Below are 20,256 nucleotides of genomic sequence, written 5' to 3' on the forward strand. Positions count from 1 at the left end.
TATTACAGAAATGCAAATCAAAACTACAATGAGGTATCACCTCACACCAGTTAGAATGGGCATCATCATAAAATCTACAAACAACAAATGCTGGAGAGAGTGTGGAGAAAAGGGAACCCTCTTGCATTGCTGGTGGGAATGTAAATTGATACAGCCACTATGGAGAACAGTATGGAGGTTCCTTAAAAAACTAAAAATAGGGCTTCCCTGGTGGCGCAGTGGTTGAGAGTCCGCCTGCCGATGCAGGGGACGCAGGTTCATGCCCCGGTCCGGGAAGATCCCACATGCCGCGGAGCGGCTGGGCCCGTGAGCCATGGCCGCTGAGCCTGCGCGTCCGGAGCTTGTGCTCTGCAACGGGAGAGGCCGCAGCAGTGAGAGGCCCGCGTACCGCAAAAAAAAAAAAAAAAAAAAAAAAAAGAACTAAAAATAGAATTACCACGTGACCCAGCAATCCCACTACTGGGCATATTCCCAGAGAAAACCATAATTCAAAAGGACACACGCGGGCTTCCCTGGTGGTGCAGTGGTTAAGAATCTGCCTGTCAATGCAAGGGACACGGGTTCGAGCCCTGGCCCGGGAAGATCCCACATGCTGTGGAGCAACTAAGCCTGTGCGCCACAACTACTGAGCCTGAGCTCTAGAGCCCACGTGCCACAACTACTGAGCCCACGTGCCACAACTACTGAAGCCTGCGCGCCTAGAGCCCATGCTCCGCAACAAGAGAAGCCACAACGAGGAGTCGGCACACCACAACAAAGAGTAGCCCCCACTCACCGCAACTAGAGAAAGCCTGTGCACAGCAACGAAGATGCAACACAGCCAAAAGCCAGAAATAAAATAAATAATTTATACATATTAAAAAAAGAGACACATGCACCCCAGTGTTCATTGCAGCACTATTGACAATAGCCAGGACATGGAAGCAACTTAAATGCCCATCGACAGACGAATGGATAAAGAAGATGTGGTACATATATACAATGGAATATTACTGAGCCATAAAAAGGAACGAAATTGGGTGATTTGTAGAGACCTGGATGGATGTAGAGGCTGTCATACAGAGTGAAGTAAGTCAGAAAGAGAAAAACAAATATCGTGTATTAACGCATATATGTGGAACCTAGAAAAATGGTACAGATGAACTAGTTTGCAGGGCAGAAATAGACACACAGATGTACAGAACAAACATATGGACACCAAGGGGGGGAAGTGAAGGGGGGCTGGTGGTGGTGGTGGGATGAATTGGGAGATTGGGATTGACATGTATACACTGATGTGTATAAAATGGATAACTAAAAAGAACCCGCTGTATAAAAAAATTAATTAGATTAAATTTAAAAATTAAAAAAAAAAAAGCTGATGTGGCAGGGGAACAACAGACAGGCCTCACCACTCATCAAAACTAATCCAGAAGCTGAAAGAAAGGTACGCCCTTCAGACCTACCTTACACGGCTCAGCAATCAGGCTTGGAATTCTAAGGGCAGCCTTAACGGATAAGGGGACACTGCCCAAAGGGCTAAAAAGAACCCCTGCTCTGGTCCAGTGAGCCTACCGAGATGGCTGGTCCACAGTGGTTATAGCCCCCACCAGGTATCTGACAAACAGGGACATACAGATAGAGGGGAAAACCAAAACATGGATTATGAACACCAAGGGAAACTCATTTTTCTTTCTTTTTTTTTTTTTTAAGTTGCAGGAACATGCAGTAGTTCAGAGGTACATTGAAAATCCTAACTATTAAAGGTGAAAAGAGAGAGAGGAGGAGAGAGGCCTCCTCTCCTTTCTACAAGGAGGAAAGAGGGCCATAAAGGAAATGGGACTAGTTAGGTGGGCAAAAGGAAGCCTGCAGTAGAGGGAGAAGACGCAGAGAAAGCAGTGTGGCATTCTGAGCTTGTCTGGGCAGGACCCAGGAGCTGGGACGTCCACCAGTCAGGGCCCCTCATCTGCTTACCTTTGGCTGATTCCTTCAGTAAGTCGGTGCAGCGCTGCACCAGGAGAGAAAACATGGCCAGGCCCAGGGCTGCAGCTTGCTCCTGGATCACAGAGCGACACTCCTCCGAGAAGCAGTCTGAGCAGGAGCAAAGGGAAGTCCATCAGTATCCTGGGGGCCAAGGGCTCCTCTTCCCTACCTTACTAGGTGCAAGTCCTTGCTTGCATCACCGAGCTCCTTGCCCTTCATCTAAGACTGTTGTTGTAATATTCCCTCTCTCAAAGGGTAGTCGAAAGGCTAAATAAAGTAATGCACGTGAAGCACTTACCACGATGACCGGCCTGTGGGTAAGCACTCAATAAGGTTATTATAAGGTTCACTTGTGTAAATTCTGTCTCACATCACTTCCCCAGGATCAGCTACCCCAAGGTGAGCAGCCTGAGCCACACCTGCACGCTCTCTGCCTTTAGCTGCCTGCTGAGGATGTGAAGCAACAGCAACAAGAAGTCATATTTAATTAACTCAGTCTCTCTAATGTATACATAGCGGGAATACAATCACCAATTCAGATCAGAAAAATACACATTTAAAAGTTACCTTCTTGAATCACCAAGCTTTGGTTCCATCCTTACCTTCTCTCTGTTCCTCCTCCTCAGAGAACACACATGAAACAAATAACCTATTTTCACCGCATGAGTTAACTTTATATAGGACAGTGCATGGCACATAATAAGCACTTAATCAGTGTTAGCTTTAACTTTCACAAGTTCTCTCCGCTAGGGCTAAGAAATAAATCTGGTTTCCAGTACTAGCACCCTATCCCCCTGACTCTCTCAGCCTGCCCAACTTCCCTCTGGCTGCAGGTCAGGGAAAGGAGCCACCTTGGTGGTGGCCAGGGCTATTCTTTAGCGGGAGCTACATACACACCTTCAAACCACTGCCTGTACCTGCCCCTTGTCCGTGGCCCTCCCTGATAGGCACATCATCCAGACTTGAGAGAAACAGGCGACAAACAGAAGGCAGCAGTCCAGCCTGCAGCCTCAGCGCAGGAGACACCCTATACGCACAGGAGACGGAATCGGGGGCCAGGCTCGCTTGCTTTGGCAGCAGCTGATCTGTTAATTCCTTCTGTCTGAATACAGGAGAACGCCCAGAATCTCCAGGTGTTAAAAGGATAATTAGCCACATGTTTGATCTCTGTCCCTGCTTGCATTTTAACCTCAGTAGCCAAGGGGGAGCCCTCCTGCCTCTCCCCTCATTGATACTCATCTTTCCAGTGGGGCCTAATTGAAGTCTTTACTCCAGGAGATGCTACACAGCCACAGTTATTCCTAACCGTCTTGGCCACAGGAGCAAACATGGCTGGAGTATGCAAAGCCAGCCCCAAACCACTTCAGAAAGCCCTGGGGGTGAGAAGGAACAGGCTGCTGTTCAGAAGGTCCCAACATATGAATAGCATCAGTGTGGCAACTCTTCTATAGTGGCTTTCCTACCATCTTTCCAGATGCCCAGTGGTCCCAAATGTCACCCTCTAACTTTCCAGGTCAACTGCGGCAGGCAGTAAGGAAGTGGTAACAAGCCACGTGATTAGAATAGATCACCAGTCTCATTCTTCTTCCGGTAAGGCCCTAACCCTGTGCTAGAGAGACAAAAAACAAGCATCTAAGAACAAAGCGCAGGGAGGATGGAAAGTAGGGAAGGGGAAGATGTGTAAGCCATCCCAAGGAAAAGTTGCCAACTTCTCTCCTCCACCCTTACTATAGGCAACAGGACTGTCTGTACCACCCCAGCTCAGCCCAGGCCCCTGCCAAGCACTGCCAGCAGCCTGCCTCTAATTAGCAACAAATCCCAGAATGGGAGAATAAGTCCATAACAGAGGGAACTAGGAGAGGAGGAGTAGAGGCCACATCCTGGTAGCTGACACACTGAGTACGCATTAGTGTCCCCTCATCAACTGGGCATCTTAGGCAGAAGTTACCTGCACATAGAAGGCCCTCAGAAGGGATGGAGGCGGGTATCTTAGCTCCAAGGACTGGCAGAAGCCCAAGACTACAAGAAGACACGCTCATCAGCCTTGATAAGGATAAGATGGGGCAAAGGGAGATTACTTTCACCAAGACCATTTCTATTTTTATGATGAACATCAACCTCAGGTTAGACTCCTTCTCAGAGTGCACAGGGCTAGGGCTCAAGGGGGAGAACTAACTGCTTAAGAACAATGACACTGAGGCCTCTGGGGAGTCCAGGCTGGCTCCTTTTTAAAGCTGCTTGCAATAAGGTCTGGGGACCAGGTGGGGAAGCGACAACTGGAGCCTCTCTGCTGTGTCTGGAAGGGCTCAACTACATCTCAGGGCAGCAGCTAAAAGGTAGCTTCATGACTGCTCTGCTCTTGGCCATGGTTATGTCACCTCAACCCTTCACCCACCCACCCCCACCCCTCCATCTCCCCAGGAAGGGCCTAACAGCACTCCCTGCTGTGTTCTGGTTTGACTGATGGGGAGGTACGAATCAGTAAGCTGTTCTGCTCTGATCAAGCAGGTGGTGATATCACAGCTATCTGGGGGTCAGAATGCCTGGGTCTCCGTCAACTCTTCATACAGAGCACTTTCTGGAAGGCCTGCCTTCCTCCAAGGCTCAGTGGTACCACAGGCACTGAGCATCTACAGTGTCCTCGACCCTGTGCTGAAGAACAAAGCTACAAATAAGACAGGATCCCTGCAATCTTAGGACCTTGCAAACGGTTTATTTACTCCCAGTAACCAGGGCAACTCAGACCCAGTGCCTCCAGGGAGAAATGTATTAAGTGCTATGGTATCTTCAGGAGATGCTCTGTGCTTCACTTAGGCTTCTGTGGACTAAAAGCTGTAAGATGCCAGTCCTTGAGACGTACCCACGCTTATGCAAGTGGGTAGTAAAACAGCATCCAGATTCCCAGGTCCGCCCACTCTAAGGTTAGGAAACTGGTCCCGGTCTTACAGATGCCCGTATATATCCCTAGAGCGGGCTGGGCCAGGCCAACACGTGATGTGGGGTGGGGAAGGAAAAAGCATTGTTCGCCTTGGTATTTGCCTGGGTTCCTCTGGCTTTGTGTCAGGTAGCTGGAGCCTGACATGAACTGAGGAACTCATTAACATTGTGAAACAGCCTTTTCCCTTCTTTCCAAAAGCAGGCTTGCTCAAGGGTGTAGGGGGATGGTTCTGGCTAAGGAAGTCAGATGGAAATATTTCTTACCAAGAAAGTCACCTGAAGTCTGAACTTGGTTCTGCCCCTTCCCACATGCTCTCAGATGGGCAGGTGACCACATCTCCCACTATTCCTCTGGCCAAATACCTGCTCAAGCAGAAACACTCTTCCTGCTCCTATGTAACAGGGAGACCTTCTCATTTTTCTGAGAACATATTCATGGAAAACATAAACCAACTGTCGTCAAAGTTGTATGAAATCAGGAAATGGAGCGGCCGGGAGAAGGCTGCCATGTGGCCGGATGTTATGTATTTCTAATTAGTGCTATACATCTTTCAACAGCAAGTGTCCTTCTGCTGGGAAACACAACACACTGCCCTTGTTATTGTAACTGTCAGAGAAGTGCTTAAACAGATAATCTCCAGGAAAAGTGATAAACACGTCCCCTCTCCCACCAGTGTGTGCGCGACGGTGCTGCCAAAGCAAAGCTGTGCTTGACGGCTCCAGGATGGCAGAGCGTCCTCCTGCAGGAAATGGGAGCGAGGCAGGAGGGGGGAGAGGGAAGAGGACGGCAGGAGAGGCAGGCCCACCTGCCCGGACCCACCGAGTCCAGCCAAGGGACAGTGGTTCAGAACCACTGCTTCTGATCAACGCCTGGGTCACGGAGAGATCTGGAGAACACCAAATCAGTAGGGACGAGGTTTGCCGGGTCACAGAGAAACCTGGCAGCAATGGAACAAGCAGGGTTTGCCTGGTGCACACAGCCAACTTCCTAGCAAGAGAATGAGAAGAGTAATGAAGGGAAGACACAGGATGGATGACACATAAGTCTGCTACCCTGACAGCCGCAGAAGGCATCCAGAAGGCACTGGGGTCCAACTCGCCACTCCAGCAGAGAGAACCAACCATTTGCTCAGCTGCTTCACTAATAGCCGGAGAAAAATGCAGGCAAGACCACTTATTCACTGATTCCGTCCCCACCGGCTCCTCCCAGAGAGAGGAAATGAATGGTCAGTCACCTCCAAACTAACACCACCTGGAGGCGATTTGTTGGCTCTTATCTTTCAGACATGAGGCTGCTTTTCTCATGAGTCAGTCACCAGTCAGACACAGAGCTGGCACTGTTCCTGAGCAGCCCACCAAAACCTCCTTGTCTACAGGAAGTGGGCAGTGAGAGCATCTTTCGACTGCTGCTGTGTGAGCCACAGAGTTCCCTGTGGCAGCTGCTGGCTGAAAGGGAGGTGGAAGAAGCAGTCGTTTTCATAGGAACCATACAAAAATCTCACAGCAAAAGCAGAGATGTCCAGGCCATCAGGGCATCATTTTATTGCCCAAGGAGGAGAATGAATGAGTCAGAAAAATCAGGCACCAATACACCCAAGCAAATTATTCATGCACAATGGCAGAACACAGGCTGACTGGGTGGAAGGCAATCCATGACATATCCCTGAACAACGTACGTCTGAGACAAGACAAAGGAACATGGAAGGTAATGTTTCTTCCCTAAGAGCCCCTACTCCTTTTGGATTTTCTAGGATTATAAAACTCTGACTTCTTTTAGCAGGTAGATGTCGGGGCAAAGGAAATCCCAACCTCCTAACAAAGTGACCTCTCCGACTAATTCCAAAGTTGTTTATTTAGCCCAATTGTGGAGGATGTAAAGGAAAACAGGATACTGTCCATGAGAAGATGATATTCTAATGAGGAAGACAGGAAGAATACACAAACACCCAAATAGCTGTAATTCAAGACAATGTATTATTACATGCCATAGGAAGGTGGAAATAAGATGCTTTCTCTCACCAGAAGGAAAGAAAATCATTTCTAGCTAGTGTATATCAGGGAAGGTTTCACAGAAGAGAGCACTTCTGAGCAGGGCTGCAAAAGATGAACTGGGCAGGATGAAGGAGGGACTGAGCGTGCTAAAGAGGCACGCAGGTAGGGACACACCAGGCATGTACCCAGACGGCAAGCGCTGTACTCGGCACGTGGTAAAACAGGGACCACAAAGCATAGGGCTTGCGATGCCACAGCAAGGAACACAGGCTTGACCCAACAGGCAGCGAGGAGGGCACTCGCTCACGGTTCCTGAGTGAAGGCAGAGGTGAGTATTTTATGAAGATTAATCCAGTTAAAGCATTCAGGACAGATTAGCATAGCTGGAAAAAAGTAACAGGGAGGCAAACTGGTTGGGAAGCTGAGAGGACATGAACTTGTTTGAATTAAGAGGAATTACATGTAGAGCACTTCATAAACTTTATAATGCCAAATAAATGTAACATCTTTCTTATAAGAGGTGGGAGAGGGAATGGAAAGGAGTGCACAGATGTGAGAAATGCTGCAGAAGGAAAATCAAGAGAAGAGAAGGTGGAGATGATGTGGGGGAGGGAAGGACTCTCACTGATAATCTCAGCAAGTTCCAGAGGATCCTGAGACCTCAAAAAGGGTAACACCCACCAAACGAGATCCAGGAAAGGGGTAGAAATGTGGGAATGCAGAACACCTGGAGAGAGGGAGGAGTCCCCAGGCTCCCGCCCACTTGGCTCTGGGCCAGTCCTGTCTTTCCAGAACAAAGACACTTCAGGGGGTCAGAAATACTTGAGGAAGACCTTGCAGAAGGAGGCCTGGGAAGTCTGAACTGGTTCTCCCTGTGGAAGCCATTAGATATTCAGCACTTCATTTGTTTCCAATTCTTGTATGAGTGCAGCTCCAGGCTGTGGGGTGAGAGGCTCCTCTCTGACGTAATCAGGAAGCAGCTGCAAAATTAAGGAATCCCTCATGACATCATAAAAAGGGTCGATGGTTTACTGGGGAAAGTATAAAAATTAATTACATATTCCCACATGACTCCCCTCCCCTAAATCTGTACACACCCCCTCCCACCCCCACACATTCTCTCATCAACAACACCCAGAAGCCACCTTGATGAACAGGGTACAAAAGGGCAAACAAAACCCAGGAAGAAAAAGTTCTTTGATGCACCCACTGTCCGCACCACACATTTGGAACTTAACAAGTGATGCCTAGTCCTGGAATTTTTATACATATAGCATGTTTCCTCAACAAAATTATAAGCCCCTTGAGGACAAGAGCTATGTCAAGACTTCACATCCTTGAAAATTAGCACCATGAAGGGGTTCAAGAAACATTTGCTGCTCTTAACAGCAGGTACACTTGCCTCTCCATTTGTGGATCATAAATGATGATTCCACTGTGGCCAGAAATAATAACTAAGATATAGGGAGAGCTGTGTTAGACACAGAGCATTCATATATATATATATTATCTCAGAGCTTACAAAAGATTTGCACAGGAGGTGTTATTCTCCCTTTCTGACAGTTGAGAAAATAGGCTCAGAGAAGTTAAATGACTTGCCCTAGGTCACAAAGTCAGTTAAGTGTCAGAGGTGGGATTTGAATCCAAGTCTGTCTGCTCTTACACCTACACTGTTTCCATACCTGGTGTTTTTGTTTTTTGTTTTTGGCCATGCTGCGCGGCTTCCAGGATCTTGGTTCCCTGACCAGGGAGTGAACCTGGGCCCTCGGCACTGGACCACCAGGGAATTCTCCATACCTGGTTTTCAAATGCCTGTGATTCAAGTTTCAAACTCCAACTCCTCCTCTCTCCTTTGCCATGAACATGAAAACCTCACACCACTCCACAGTTCTGCACAAAAAGCTCTGAGATAACTGTGTGGTGACTGAAATTAAAAACACAGTATTGCCAAAGAAAATGAAATACTTAGGTGTAAATCTAACAAAATACGAATGGGATCCTATGCTGAAAATTACAAGTGTTGATGAAAGAAATAAAAGATGACCCAAAATAATTGTAGAGACTTACCATGTTCATGGATTGGAAGAATCAATATCACAGAGATGTCAATTCTTCCCACAAAGATTTAAAGGTTTAGCACAATTACTATCAGAATCTCAGCAAAATTTTTTTGTAGACGAAAACAAGCTTATTCTAAAGTTTATGTGGAAAGGCAAAGGACCTAGAATAGATAAAACAATTGTGCAAAAGAACAAAGTGGGAGGAATTATCGCTCCCGATGTTAAGTCAAACAAAGAAGGATAGCCTTTTCAACAAATATTTGCTCCAGCAATTAGATATCCACAAACAAAGAACCTTGACCTAAATCTCACACGTTATACAAAAATTAACTGAAAATGGATCAAAGACTTACATGTAAAACATAAGAGTATAAAACTTTTAGACAAAAAATAGAAAAAAATCATCAGGATCTAGGACTAAGTGAAGAATTCTTGGACTTGATGCAAAAAGCACAATCTATAAAAGGAAAACTGGTATGCTAGACCTCATAAAAATTAAAATCTTTCGCTCTGTAAGAGGATGAAAAAGCAAATTATAGACTAGGAAAATGTATTTGCAAACTACATATCTTGCACAGGACTAGTATCTAGACTATATTAAGAACTCTCAAAACTCACCAGTAAAGAAAACAGTCCAATTAGGAAATGGGCAAGAGACATGAACAGACATTTTACCAAAAAGGATATACAGGTGAAATATAAGCACAGGAAAAGATGTTCAATAGCATTAGCCATTAGGGAAATCAAAGTTAAAACTACAGTGTTAAAATTACTTATCAGGGGCTTCCCTGGTGGCGCAGTGGTTAAGAATCTACCTGCCAATGCAGGGGACACGGGTTCGAGCCCTGGTCCGGGAAGATCCCACGTCCCGCGGAGCAACTAAGCCTGTGAGCCACGACTATTGAGCCTGTGCTCTAGAGCCTGCGAGCCACAACTACTGAGCCTGTGTGCCACAACTACTGAAGCCTGCACGCCTAGAGCCCGTGCCCTGCAACAAGAGAAGCCAGTGCAACGAGAAGCCCACGCACCACAACGAAGAGTAGTCCCCGCTCGCCGCAACTAGAGAAAGCCCGCGCGCAGCAATGAAGACCCAGTGCAGCCAAAAATAAATAAATAAAATAAATTTATTTTTAAAAAACACAAAAAACTACTTATCAGAATGGCTAAAACAAAACATAGTAACAACACCAAAAAACTGATGAGGATGCAGAGAAATCAGATCATACATACCTAGCTGATTGGAATATAAAATGGTACAGCCACTCTGAAAAAACGTTTGGCAGTTCCTTCTAAAACTGATAATGCACTTATGATATGACTCAGCAATCAGACTCCTGGGCATTTATCCCAGAGAAATAAAAAGTTATGTTTGCACAAAAACCTGTACGCTAATGTTTATAGCAGCTTTATTGATAATAGCTTAAAATTGGAAACAACCCAGATGTTCTTCACTGGATGAATGGTTAAACAAACTGTGGAACATCCATACTATGGAATACTACTCAGCCATAAAAAGAAAAGAACAACTGGTACACGCAATAACTTGGACAGACCGTCAGGGAATTATGCTGAGTGAAAACAGCTGATTTCAAAAGGTTACAGGCTATATGATCTCATTTATATAATATTCTTGAGATAATGTAATTATAGAGACGGAAAACAGGGCTTAGGGTTTGGGGATGGAAGGGGGGCAGGGATGGTTCTTACAAGGTAGCATGAAGGAGCTTTGTAGTGATGGAACAGTTCTGCACCTTTTTTTAATATATATAAATTTATTTATTTTATTTATTTATTTTTGGCTGCACTGGGTCTTGTTGCTGTGCGCAGGCTTTCTCTAGTTGTGGTGAGCAGGGGCTACTCTTTGTTGCGGTGCATGGGCTTCTCGTTGCACTGGCTTCTCTTGTTGCGGAGCACGGGCTCTAGGCGTGCGGGCTCTAGAGCGCAGGCTCAGTAGTTGTGGCGCACGGGCTTAGTTGCTCCGCGGCATGTGGAATCTTCCCAGACCAGGGCTCAAACCCGTGTCCCCTGCACTGGCAGACGGATTTTTAACCACTGCGCCACCAGGGAAGCCCCAGTTCTGCATCTTGATTGTGAGGTAGTTACATGAAACTACCGTTGTGATAAAACTGCATACAACTATACATAAACACAAACAAGTGCATGTGTAACTGGTGAAATCTGAATAAGGTCTGTGGATTGTACCAATGTCAATTTCATGGTGTTGATACTGCACTAAAGTTATGCAAGATGCTAACATTAGGGAAGGAGGGATGAAGGGTGAACAGGACCTTCTGTACTTTTTTTTCTTTTTTACAATTTCCTGTGAATCTATAATTATTTCAAAATGAAAATTTTAAAACAAGTAAACAAACAAAAGTAAGCCAACAAACATACCCAAAAAGATCGGACATAGGATTCCAGAAACGTTTCTCTTTTACATAGAAAAGGGTTCTTAAGACATTTTGAGGACGGTTTCTCAATTAGTTGAGAATACTCTGTGCAGATGCTGCAGCCCCTTGTTCTCATCGTGTGCTGACTGGCCTGAGCTGATGGAGATGCCCAGCTGTGTGGCTCCTTAACTGGACTGAGCAAGAAACTGCCAGGGGCAACCAAAAGGAAAATAAGAAAAAAGAAGGGAGAGTTCACTGAAGACAGAACTTCTGTCTAAAGAATAAGGAGTAAAGCAAGAGAACTTCATCATCAAGGCTATGACTCATCGGATCAGTAAAATCCACGTCAAGCAGCACAAAGTGAAGGTGATGAGAAAGTGACGAAAGATGACAAGAAGAACGAACTGCAGAAGCTAAGTGAGCTGTTTAAACATGTTCTTGCTGCTCAAAAAATAAGTAAAGGTATAAATCTCAAACCAATGGTATGTACATTCTTCAAACAAGGGCAGTCAGGGGAAAAAAGTTGTTTAACACATGAGCCCTAGCACTGTTTTCTTCATAAATGAAGCTGCTTATGCATTTTCAGCGCTGCACTGCTTCAGACTGTTAATCAGATGGTATTAAGAAGATATTTTTTAATTAGCAGCATCAGCTACAATACTATTTTAAACTGCTCCTTTGCCAACAAATCTGTAAAGATCAAACTTAAAAAGACTTCATTAAAAAAAAAAAAAGCTTGTTCTTTAAAAGACAAAAATGAAAAGAGAAGCCACAAAGAAAATTGTCTCACTGGGAGAAAATATTTGTAAAATATATATCTGACAAAGGACTCATATCTAGAACATATGAAGAACTCTTTCAAATTAATAAGATAAACCAAAAAATGAGCAAAGAAGCTATGTAGATGGCAAATAAGTACATGCTAGGGACTTCCCTGGCGGTCCAGTGGTTAAGACCCTGAGCTTCCACTGCAGGGGGGCGTGGGTTTAATCCCTGGTCAGGGAACTAAGATCCCACATGCCCCACGGTGCGGCCAAAAAAAAAAAAAACAACCAACAAAACAAATGAACATGTACTTCTGATAAGATGCTCAACATTATTAATCAGTACAGAAATCTAAACCTCAAAAAACTCCACACCCGCTAGGATGTCTGTAATCAAAGAGAGAGAGCATAACAAAGTGTTGGTGAGGATGCAGAGTAACTGCAGCTCTCACCCGCTGCTGTGGGAATAAAAAATGGCACAACCACTTTGGAAAATAGTTGGGAAGTTTCTTAAAAAGTTAAAATACACATTTACCAAATGACCTGGGTAGACAATTCCTAGGTATTTACCTAAGAGAAATGAAAGCATTTCTCTTGGCAAGACTTACACTTGAATGTTTATAGCAGTCTTATGCATAACAGCCAAAAACTGGAAAACAAAACCAGATGTCCATCAACAAGGGGGACAGATAAACAAATTGTGGTATATCCACACAATGGAAGACCAGTCAGCAACCAAAAGGAACAAACTACTGTATCACTCAACAACACAGATGAATGTCAAAATCAATGTGGAGTAAAGAAGGCAGGCCAAAGGGAGGCTGGGGAGGGAGGGAGAGAGAGAACTTACTGTCAAATGCTAGAAAAGGCAAACTAATCTACAGTGACAGAAAGCAGATCAGTGGTCGCCTAGGACTGGGAGGGGAAGGTTAGGGAAGAACAGATTACAAGGGAGCACCGGAACTTTCACTTTAAGGGGTGAAGGATATGTTCACTATCTTGATTGTGGTGATGGTTTCACAAATGTATACATATGTCTAAATTCATTCAATCTGTACACTTTAAATATGTGTAGTCTAAAATACATCAATCACAGGGACCCTCCTCGTGGTCCAGTGGTTAAGAATCTGTCTTGCAATGCAGGGGACACTGGTTTGATCCCTGGTCGGGGAACTAAGCTCATGCAACACAACCAGAGAGCCCACGTGCTGCAACGACAGAGCCCAGGCACTCTGGAGCCTGGGCACCACAACTAGAGAGAGAGAAGCCCGCGCACCGCAACAAAGAGCCTGCGTGCCACAACTAAGACCCAACCTGACCAAATAAATAAATAAATAAATAATAAAAATATAAAATACATCAATTACATCTCAATAAAACTGTTAAACAGATTTTTTAAATAGGGGAATGACTGCTTCAACTCCTCAGATTTTAAGAGTTTATAATTAGAGATGGATTTAATCAAGAAAGCTGGACAGCTACTGAGTGCCTAATACATACAAAGGCCCTGAGCAAGGTGTTTTGCATACACTATCTAATTTGATACTCAGAAAAACACTACAAACTGGCATTGATATTCCCTACTTCATAGACAAGAAAACTAAGCCTCAGAGGAGATAAGTTAACTTTGTTCATCAAGGTCACACAGCTGATAAATGTCTGAGCGGAGAATTCAAACCTTTGGTCTGGTTGATTGTAAAGCTCCTTATGGCACTATAACACAACTGCTACCTTCTGAAGGTATGAAAATGACCTCCAGAGGTGCTAGGCCCTCTCCAGAGGGCAGCTTGGCTTTCCCTCCTCCTCGACATGGAGCTCTAGAGCAAAGAAATGTCCTGGGAACTCTATCGATACATCTTGGCAAGACAGACGGCAAACCATTTCTACTCTCTACAAGGAAAAATGAAAACACTTCTCAATGAGTGCTTAGGTTTCTCCAGGGAATATCCATGCGATTTTAGAAATGGTATTCCTATAGATTTCCTGGAAAAATTAAACCAATCACTAATCAAAACATACTCTGGCCATTTCCACCTTAGTTGTATCTCTGGATTGATACTTTTGTCACTCAGAATTTCCTGCCTGATTCCAGGGTTATTCAAATACATGTCCCCTCTTGGGCAAGCAGACCTGCTGCCAGCAGGATGGCATGCTGGCACCAGCCAAGCCTCTCAGGAATGGGGCCCAACGGAAAAGCGCCTGTCATTCCAGCATCGCATTTGGAGGAGTTACAAGTAGATCTTGGAGGACAGAGTTTCTGCTTCTACATTTCTTGCCAGAGGTTTTAGGAAGCTTGCTTCTCTCCCAACATTTGAGGAAAGCAAAGGAGGAGTAAAAAAGAGTGGCAGCTTTTACTTATATCAGGCAGGTAAATCCCTATGGAATTCCCTCAGGAGATCTGGAGTGTCTTGTGTCAGAAGTTACTTAAGGCTGTGGAGGAGAAGAGAAGTGAAGGAGGCTTCCTAAGAGGCATGCCTGTTGGCCAACCTAGAAGGAAGCTTTCGCTGTAACAGTGAGAAGGAATTAATACAGCTACATCCCTTCTGACAGAGTGGGCAGAGATTTGGCATCAGATTCAAACAGTCTGAAACCTGCCTTTGCTGGTATGATGCTTCAGGAGCAATCTGGGCTCAAACTAAAAGTTAGTGAGAGATAATGCCTGCAGACATCCTCATTCAGAGGAAGCTCCTTTGATACGGCAGGCAGAGGGGCAGAGAAGTGCTCAGCTTTCATTTTAACAGATTAACTCAATTTCTTTTCATTTTATGGCTTCCTGAAGGATTTTTAAAAGAGTCTGACAGTTTGCAAACAAGGCCAAAAATAAAACAACTCTGAGACAAGTAGGGCAGAGAGGTACCCACGATAGGAAGGCTCTCTTAGAGTCCTTTTGAGAAGCTTCCAGAATGCAAAGATTACAGCCATCAAACAAATCTTAAGGAGTCAGTACTGAAAAATGAGGCCAATGATAAAACATAATTCCTGGGTGGATTTCTCTTGAACATCCAGGTCTGCACATTCATCCTGCTCTGCTCCAGCAACTCACCCTAAAAAGTTCCTCAAAGCTTTACAATCCAAGATCAATGCCCAAACTAGATCAAGTAAGCAATGACTTTATCCAACCCCACCCATTGTGAAACATGTATTTTTTTTTTTAATGGCTTTTATTTATTTATTTTTGGCTGTGTTGGGTCTTCGTTTCTGTGCGAGGGCTTTCTCTAGTTGCGGCGAGCGGGGGGCCACTCTTCATCGCGGTGCGCGGGCCTCTCACTATCGCAGGCTTTCTTGTTGCGGAGCACAGGCTTCAGACGCGCAGGCTCAGTAGTTGTGGCTCACGGGCCCAGTTGCTCCGCGGCATGTGAGATCTTCCCAGGCCAGGGCTCGAACCCATGTCCCCTGCATTGGCAGGCAGATTCTCAACCACTGCGCCACCAGGGAAGCCCGAAACATGTATTTTTAAAGTAGAAAAGAGATCAATAGAATAATAGGTAAATAAAGCAACTATGCCAAGGAAGAAAGTGAGAAAGTTAGCACTCAGTGAAGGTGCCTAGAAACCCAAGAGGCACCAGCTAGTCCCCTGAATTAGAAGCTCTAGAAAGGAGATCCCCTTTAGAATTTGTATTCAGTTGGCAGACCTGATAGTTTGTCAACAATACTAACTGAAACCTATATACATTGTTTTAAACTAGATTAAAATTTTTTTGTTTATATTTATTCTTTTATACCTCAATTCCATGAAAGATTTGTGACAATTTAGGGCAAAATCACCTACCATGAGATAACATTAAAGTAAATGTAGAAAATCAGGACCAAGAAGAAGGAAAATACAAATATGTCAATCATGTGGGTTAACAGTCTTCGATGAATGAACTTAAAATTTGCCTCTGATTTTCCTGGCAGTCAAAGCAGAAAAGGAAACACCAACAACTGTATAGCTGTCATTATTGGAAAGGAATAAGTATATCAGTTCCTCAGGAAAAACAAATCTTTTCTCAGCACTGAGCTCTAAAATACTTTTCTTAACGCGGACTCTATGCAAGGGATACTGTATGAAAAAATGAACAATAACCTTGAAAAGGCCTTTACAACGTATGGCATTATCACCACATACTCTTAAAAGATATCCAAGAAATATTACCCTAAAGTTCTCTATATTGTGAGACAAAATACATTGTGTATCACAATCTAAGAATGTGTTTCCAAAAACATAGATATAGGAATATTTCATATACAGATAGATAGATAATGCTAAGTTAAAAATAATGCTAAATTAGGAGATTGTAATTCTTATTTCAAAAAGGATCCATGAAGGGTTTCTTTAAGCAGAGAAATCCTTGATGTCTAACATATTTGCCCAACATCCAGTCTGTGACAGAGACCAAGGGCCAGAGAAACCCAAGGGCAAGAGCTACTTGCAATTGATAACAAAAGGCTAAAGTATCCTAAAATCTTAAAGAATTTTAGATAAATGAGAATGTGACAATATGCTATAAAAATCTTATTTTGAGAAGACCAAATGATATATTAAAATATATATGCTATCAAATATATACATATATAAACATAGATGTATGGATATGAAAGGAAAATGGTCAAAACTGTAAAATTCGATTTATGTAAATTTTGGGGATCTTTACAAAACAAGAAGTACAACAGCATGCTATAAAGCAAAGAGATTTAAAAGCTACATTTATATGTGAACATTGGTACAGAGAACAAAGCTCCGTAATTCTGGGATTAGCGCCCCTGCCAAACAGGCAGCCTTCAAGCACCAACTCAACTTCACCTTCTTGGGGAGATTTCCTCCCTTTGGAGGACAGAATCGACCTGCTTCTGCCTGGTTCAAAAGACCTAACAGATTTATTTTTAGAGCACTGCCTTGCCCCTCAGAGAGGGCCCACACCAAAGGATACTGAATGACAACAGCCAAGAAGAAATAAAATAGCAAACCTGCCACCTCCATAGCACTGAATGGCCATTCTCCCACCCTCGCTCTCTAAAGCCCACCTCTCTCCTCTCCATTATCTAAGTCCTTCCTTCAAGAACCAACATATACTAAACCTGTACTGTGCTGCCTGATAAGCCTCCTTTCTCTGGACTCAAAGTGGTTCCACCCATAACATGCACCAGGCAGGTGGCTCAAAGCCACTCCAGCACAGGATTTACAATTTATCAAGCTTCCCCACTAGGCTGGAAATCCCATGAGGGCAGGGTCTGTAGTGCAGACTCCAGTAAATCCCAGGCACTTACCACGGTGCCTGGTCATCGGAGACTATCTGTTCTGAGTAGTAACCCACTAAGTGCTGGATCAATTCCTTTCCTTATTCACACAGTCAGCATTTACTAAGCAGCTACTACATGCAAGGCCCTATGCTAGGCATTTAGCTTACAAAGATAACCAGACAGGAACTGGACCCTCAAGGAGCTGAAATCTAATAGGATTCCAGCATGTAGTTAACTATAAATCAAAGAAGAAAGTGAAAATCATCTTAAGAGATAAAGATAATGTGTGAAATGACATGAATGAGGAAATTCATTATTACATAGTTTGGAAAGGAAAAGCCTGCAAACAACCTAAATGTCCATGAATAGAGGACTGCTTATTAAATTATGGGACATACATCCAATAAAATAGCCATTTAAAAGGGTGAGATAACTGTTTGTAAAAAATACAAGTATACAAAAATGATATAATAATTAAAGCTACTATTTATTGAACCTTTACTATTTGCCAGGAAGGCGGGGGTGAGGCAGAGGGGCAAGCAATATGCAGAAGGAAGCAGAAGTGCAGAAAAAGGCTTTCCTGGTTCCAATCCCTTCCATAGGATAATACCCTTGTCCTCAAGTTCCTTGCAATACACTTCCCTTCTTGTGTTAAGCTATTTCAAGATGGTTCTTGTCATTTTCAAACACTCCTAACATACACGGTAAAAAAGAATAAGAAGTGGGGTTGGCATTTGTTAAAACTCATCAGACTGAACACTTAAAATCTGTGCATTACTGTTTTATGTAAATTATACCTCAATTTAAAAACAGAAACAGTGAGGCCAAGACAGCCTGAATATATGGAAGACACTGGTACCAATAACAGAAAAACTGTACACAGGAGGAAGAGTTCCAGCAGGGCAGGGGTGATCTGGTGCACTGCCCAGATCCCCTCCGGGACTAACGCACTCATTCTCCCAGCTGCCGAGAGTGTTGGCAGCAGTAGATCTCAGCTGATCCCTCTCCCAGACTTGCTCTCAGCTGAAGAAAGGCGTTTTCCCAATGTCACTGCCCCTTCCCAGGAGTAACTCACATTCATTGACTGGTGGTGGGAGGGCAGGAAGGGTGTAAAGATTCAGCCCCTTTGGCCCAATCTGGGACTACTCTGAAGGGTTAGCTCCTTTAAGCAGCTCCAGAGCTCCTTACAAGACTGGCTCAGGCCTTTGTTGCATCTGCAGTGCAGTTCAACTTCTCCCTGTGCCCCATCCCGCATACCCATCATGCCCCTTTGGGTACTGATCCTGAGAGCATTCCCCAACCAACTTCCTGGGGATGCAAACCTCCATCTTAAGAGTCTGCTTCCTGGGGAACCTGACTTACAACACTTGAGAAATAGGATGAATCAATTTTTAATAAGCTTGAGATTCCAGGTGAAAACGTTCAACAAGAAGTTAGAAATGCGGGGTAGAGCTTAGGAAAAAGATTTGAGCAGGAAAGAGATTTGGAAGCGATCCACAGAGAGGTGACAGTTAAAACCATGGGATTTTATGATACATCAATGAGGAAAGGATGAAGAGAGGAAGGCCAAGGTAGTATCTTTAGTAAGCCTTGATATTTAGGGTGTGGATCAGAAAGGGAAGACCCAAGAAATAGGGGGAGAGGAAGGGAAGAACAGAGAGAATACAGAGTTACTATCACTGAAAGCACTTCTGGAAAGTCTCCTGTCAACAGAGGCAAATGCTACCAGGAAAGCTAAGAAGAACGCGGCACAACAAATGCTTAACCAACCCGTTAACTGAGCTGAGTGGGACAAGTGGCCTGCAGAACGATCAGCTTTTGTTGGGTTTTCTTCAGCAGCTTCCGTCCTACGGCTGTAGGCACAGAATCCACCTGCGTGCCCTGAAGCAGATCCACGGTTAGACTGGCAAGCAAAGAAAAGCTGAAATGGCCTAGTACATGAACGTAAGTGAGCCAAGACAGAGTTCAGCTGCTTAAGCAATTTGGAGGAAACCTTCTGAGAGGCTTCTTTCAAGAGCGTTCCCAGGGACTTCCCTGGTGGTGCAGTGGTTAAGAATCTGCCTGCCAATGCAGGGGACACAGGTTCAAGCCCTGGTCCAGGAAGATCCCCCATGCTGCAAAGCAAGTAAGCATGTGCGCCACAACTACTGAGCCTGCGCTCTAGAGAGCCCGCATGCTGCAACTACTGAAGCCCGCGTGCCTAGAGCCTGTGCTCCGCAGCAAGAGAAGCCACCGCAATGAGAAGCCCGCACACTGCAATGAAGAGTAGACCCTGCTCACCGCAACTAGAGAAAGCCCGCGTGCAGCAGCAAAGACCCAATGCGGCCATACGTACATACATAAATAGCATTCCCAGGGATCTTCTGAACAGCTGGGATCCTTGAGGAGGATCACTGTCCCTATGCACCAAATTCAAACCCACAGACATTTAAATAGACTGATTCTAGCATACATTTTTGAGGGGTGGGGGGGCATAAGACCATAGGTATACGGAGGGAGGAGTGAGGCAATCACTTATAGACGTTAGTGACATCATCATTGCTTTGAATACAAATAAAACAATTCTTCTTAGCCATGGCACCCTAAAGTAAATGACATCACACAAACAGGTGTTACCTGACCTCCAGTCCTAGACCGGAGTAAACAGAATTTACCTTCTGCTCCTGTGCCCAACACAGCTATGCAACATTCTTCAATGACTCACTGACTTTCCCTGTTTTCCTCTGGGTATGGCTGGGGGATCCCCACATCCATGTCTCTTGCCCCAACTCCTCCTGCCCAACCTGCAATCAAAGGCCAAGGCACAAGGCATCACAGATGCCCAAGAGCCGATGTGGCTGTATTTCCTGCAGAGATCTGAAAACCTGTTGGAGTTCCAAAAGTCAGCACCAATTTCAAATCTGATCAGGATCTCTGAAAGTCACAGTTACC

The 20,256-nt window shown here is 44.5% G+C and overlaps 1 protein-coding gene across 1 annotated transcript in view; it reads right to left on the reverse strand.

Annotated features, from left to right (window-relative positions):
- The window catches only part of SMG6 (SMG6 nonsense mediated mRNA decay factor), a 237,562-nt gene that overhangs the window by 136,962 nt on the left and 80,344 nt on the right, over positions 1-20,256 (reverse strand). The window contains exon 11 of the mRNA XM_082861071.1: positions 1,954-2,070. Coding sequence (XP_082717197.1) covers positions 1,954-2,070 — 117 coding nt within the window. The remainder of the gene's footprint in view (positions 1-1,953; positions 2,071-20,256) is intronic.

The sequence above is a fragment of the Leucopleurus acutus genome (genome assembly GCF_964270905.1).
Source record: "Leucopleurus acutus genome assembly, chromosome: 19".
In the NCBI taxonomy this organism is placed as follows: domain Eukaryota; kingdom Metazoa; phylum Chordata; class Mammalia; order Artiodactyla; family Delphinidae; genus Leucopleurus; species Leucopleurus acutus.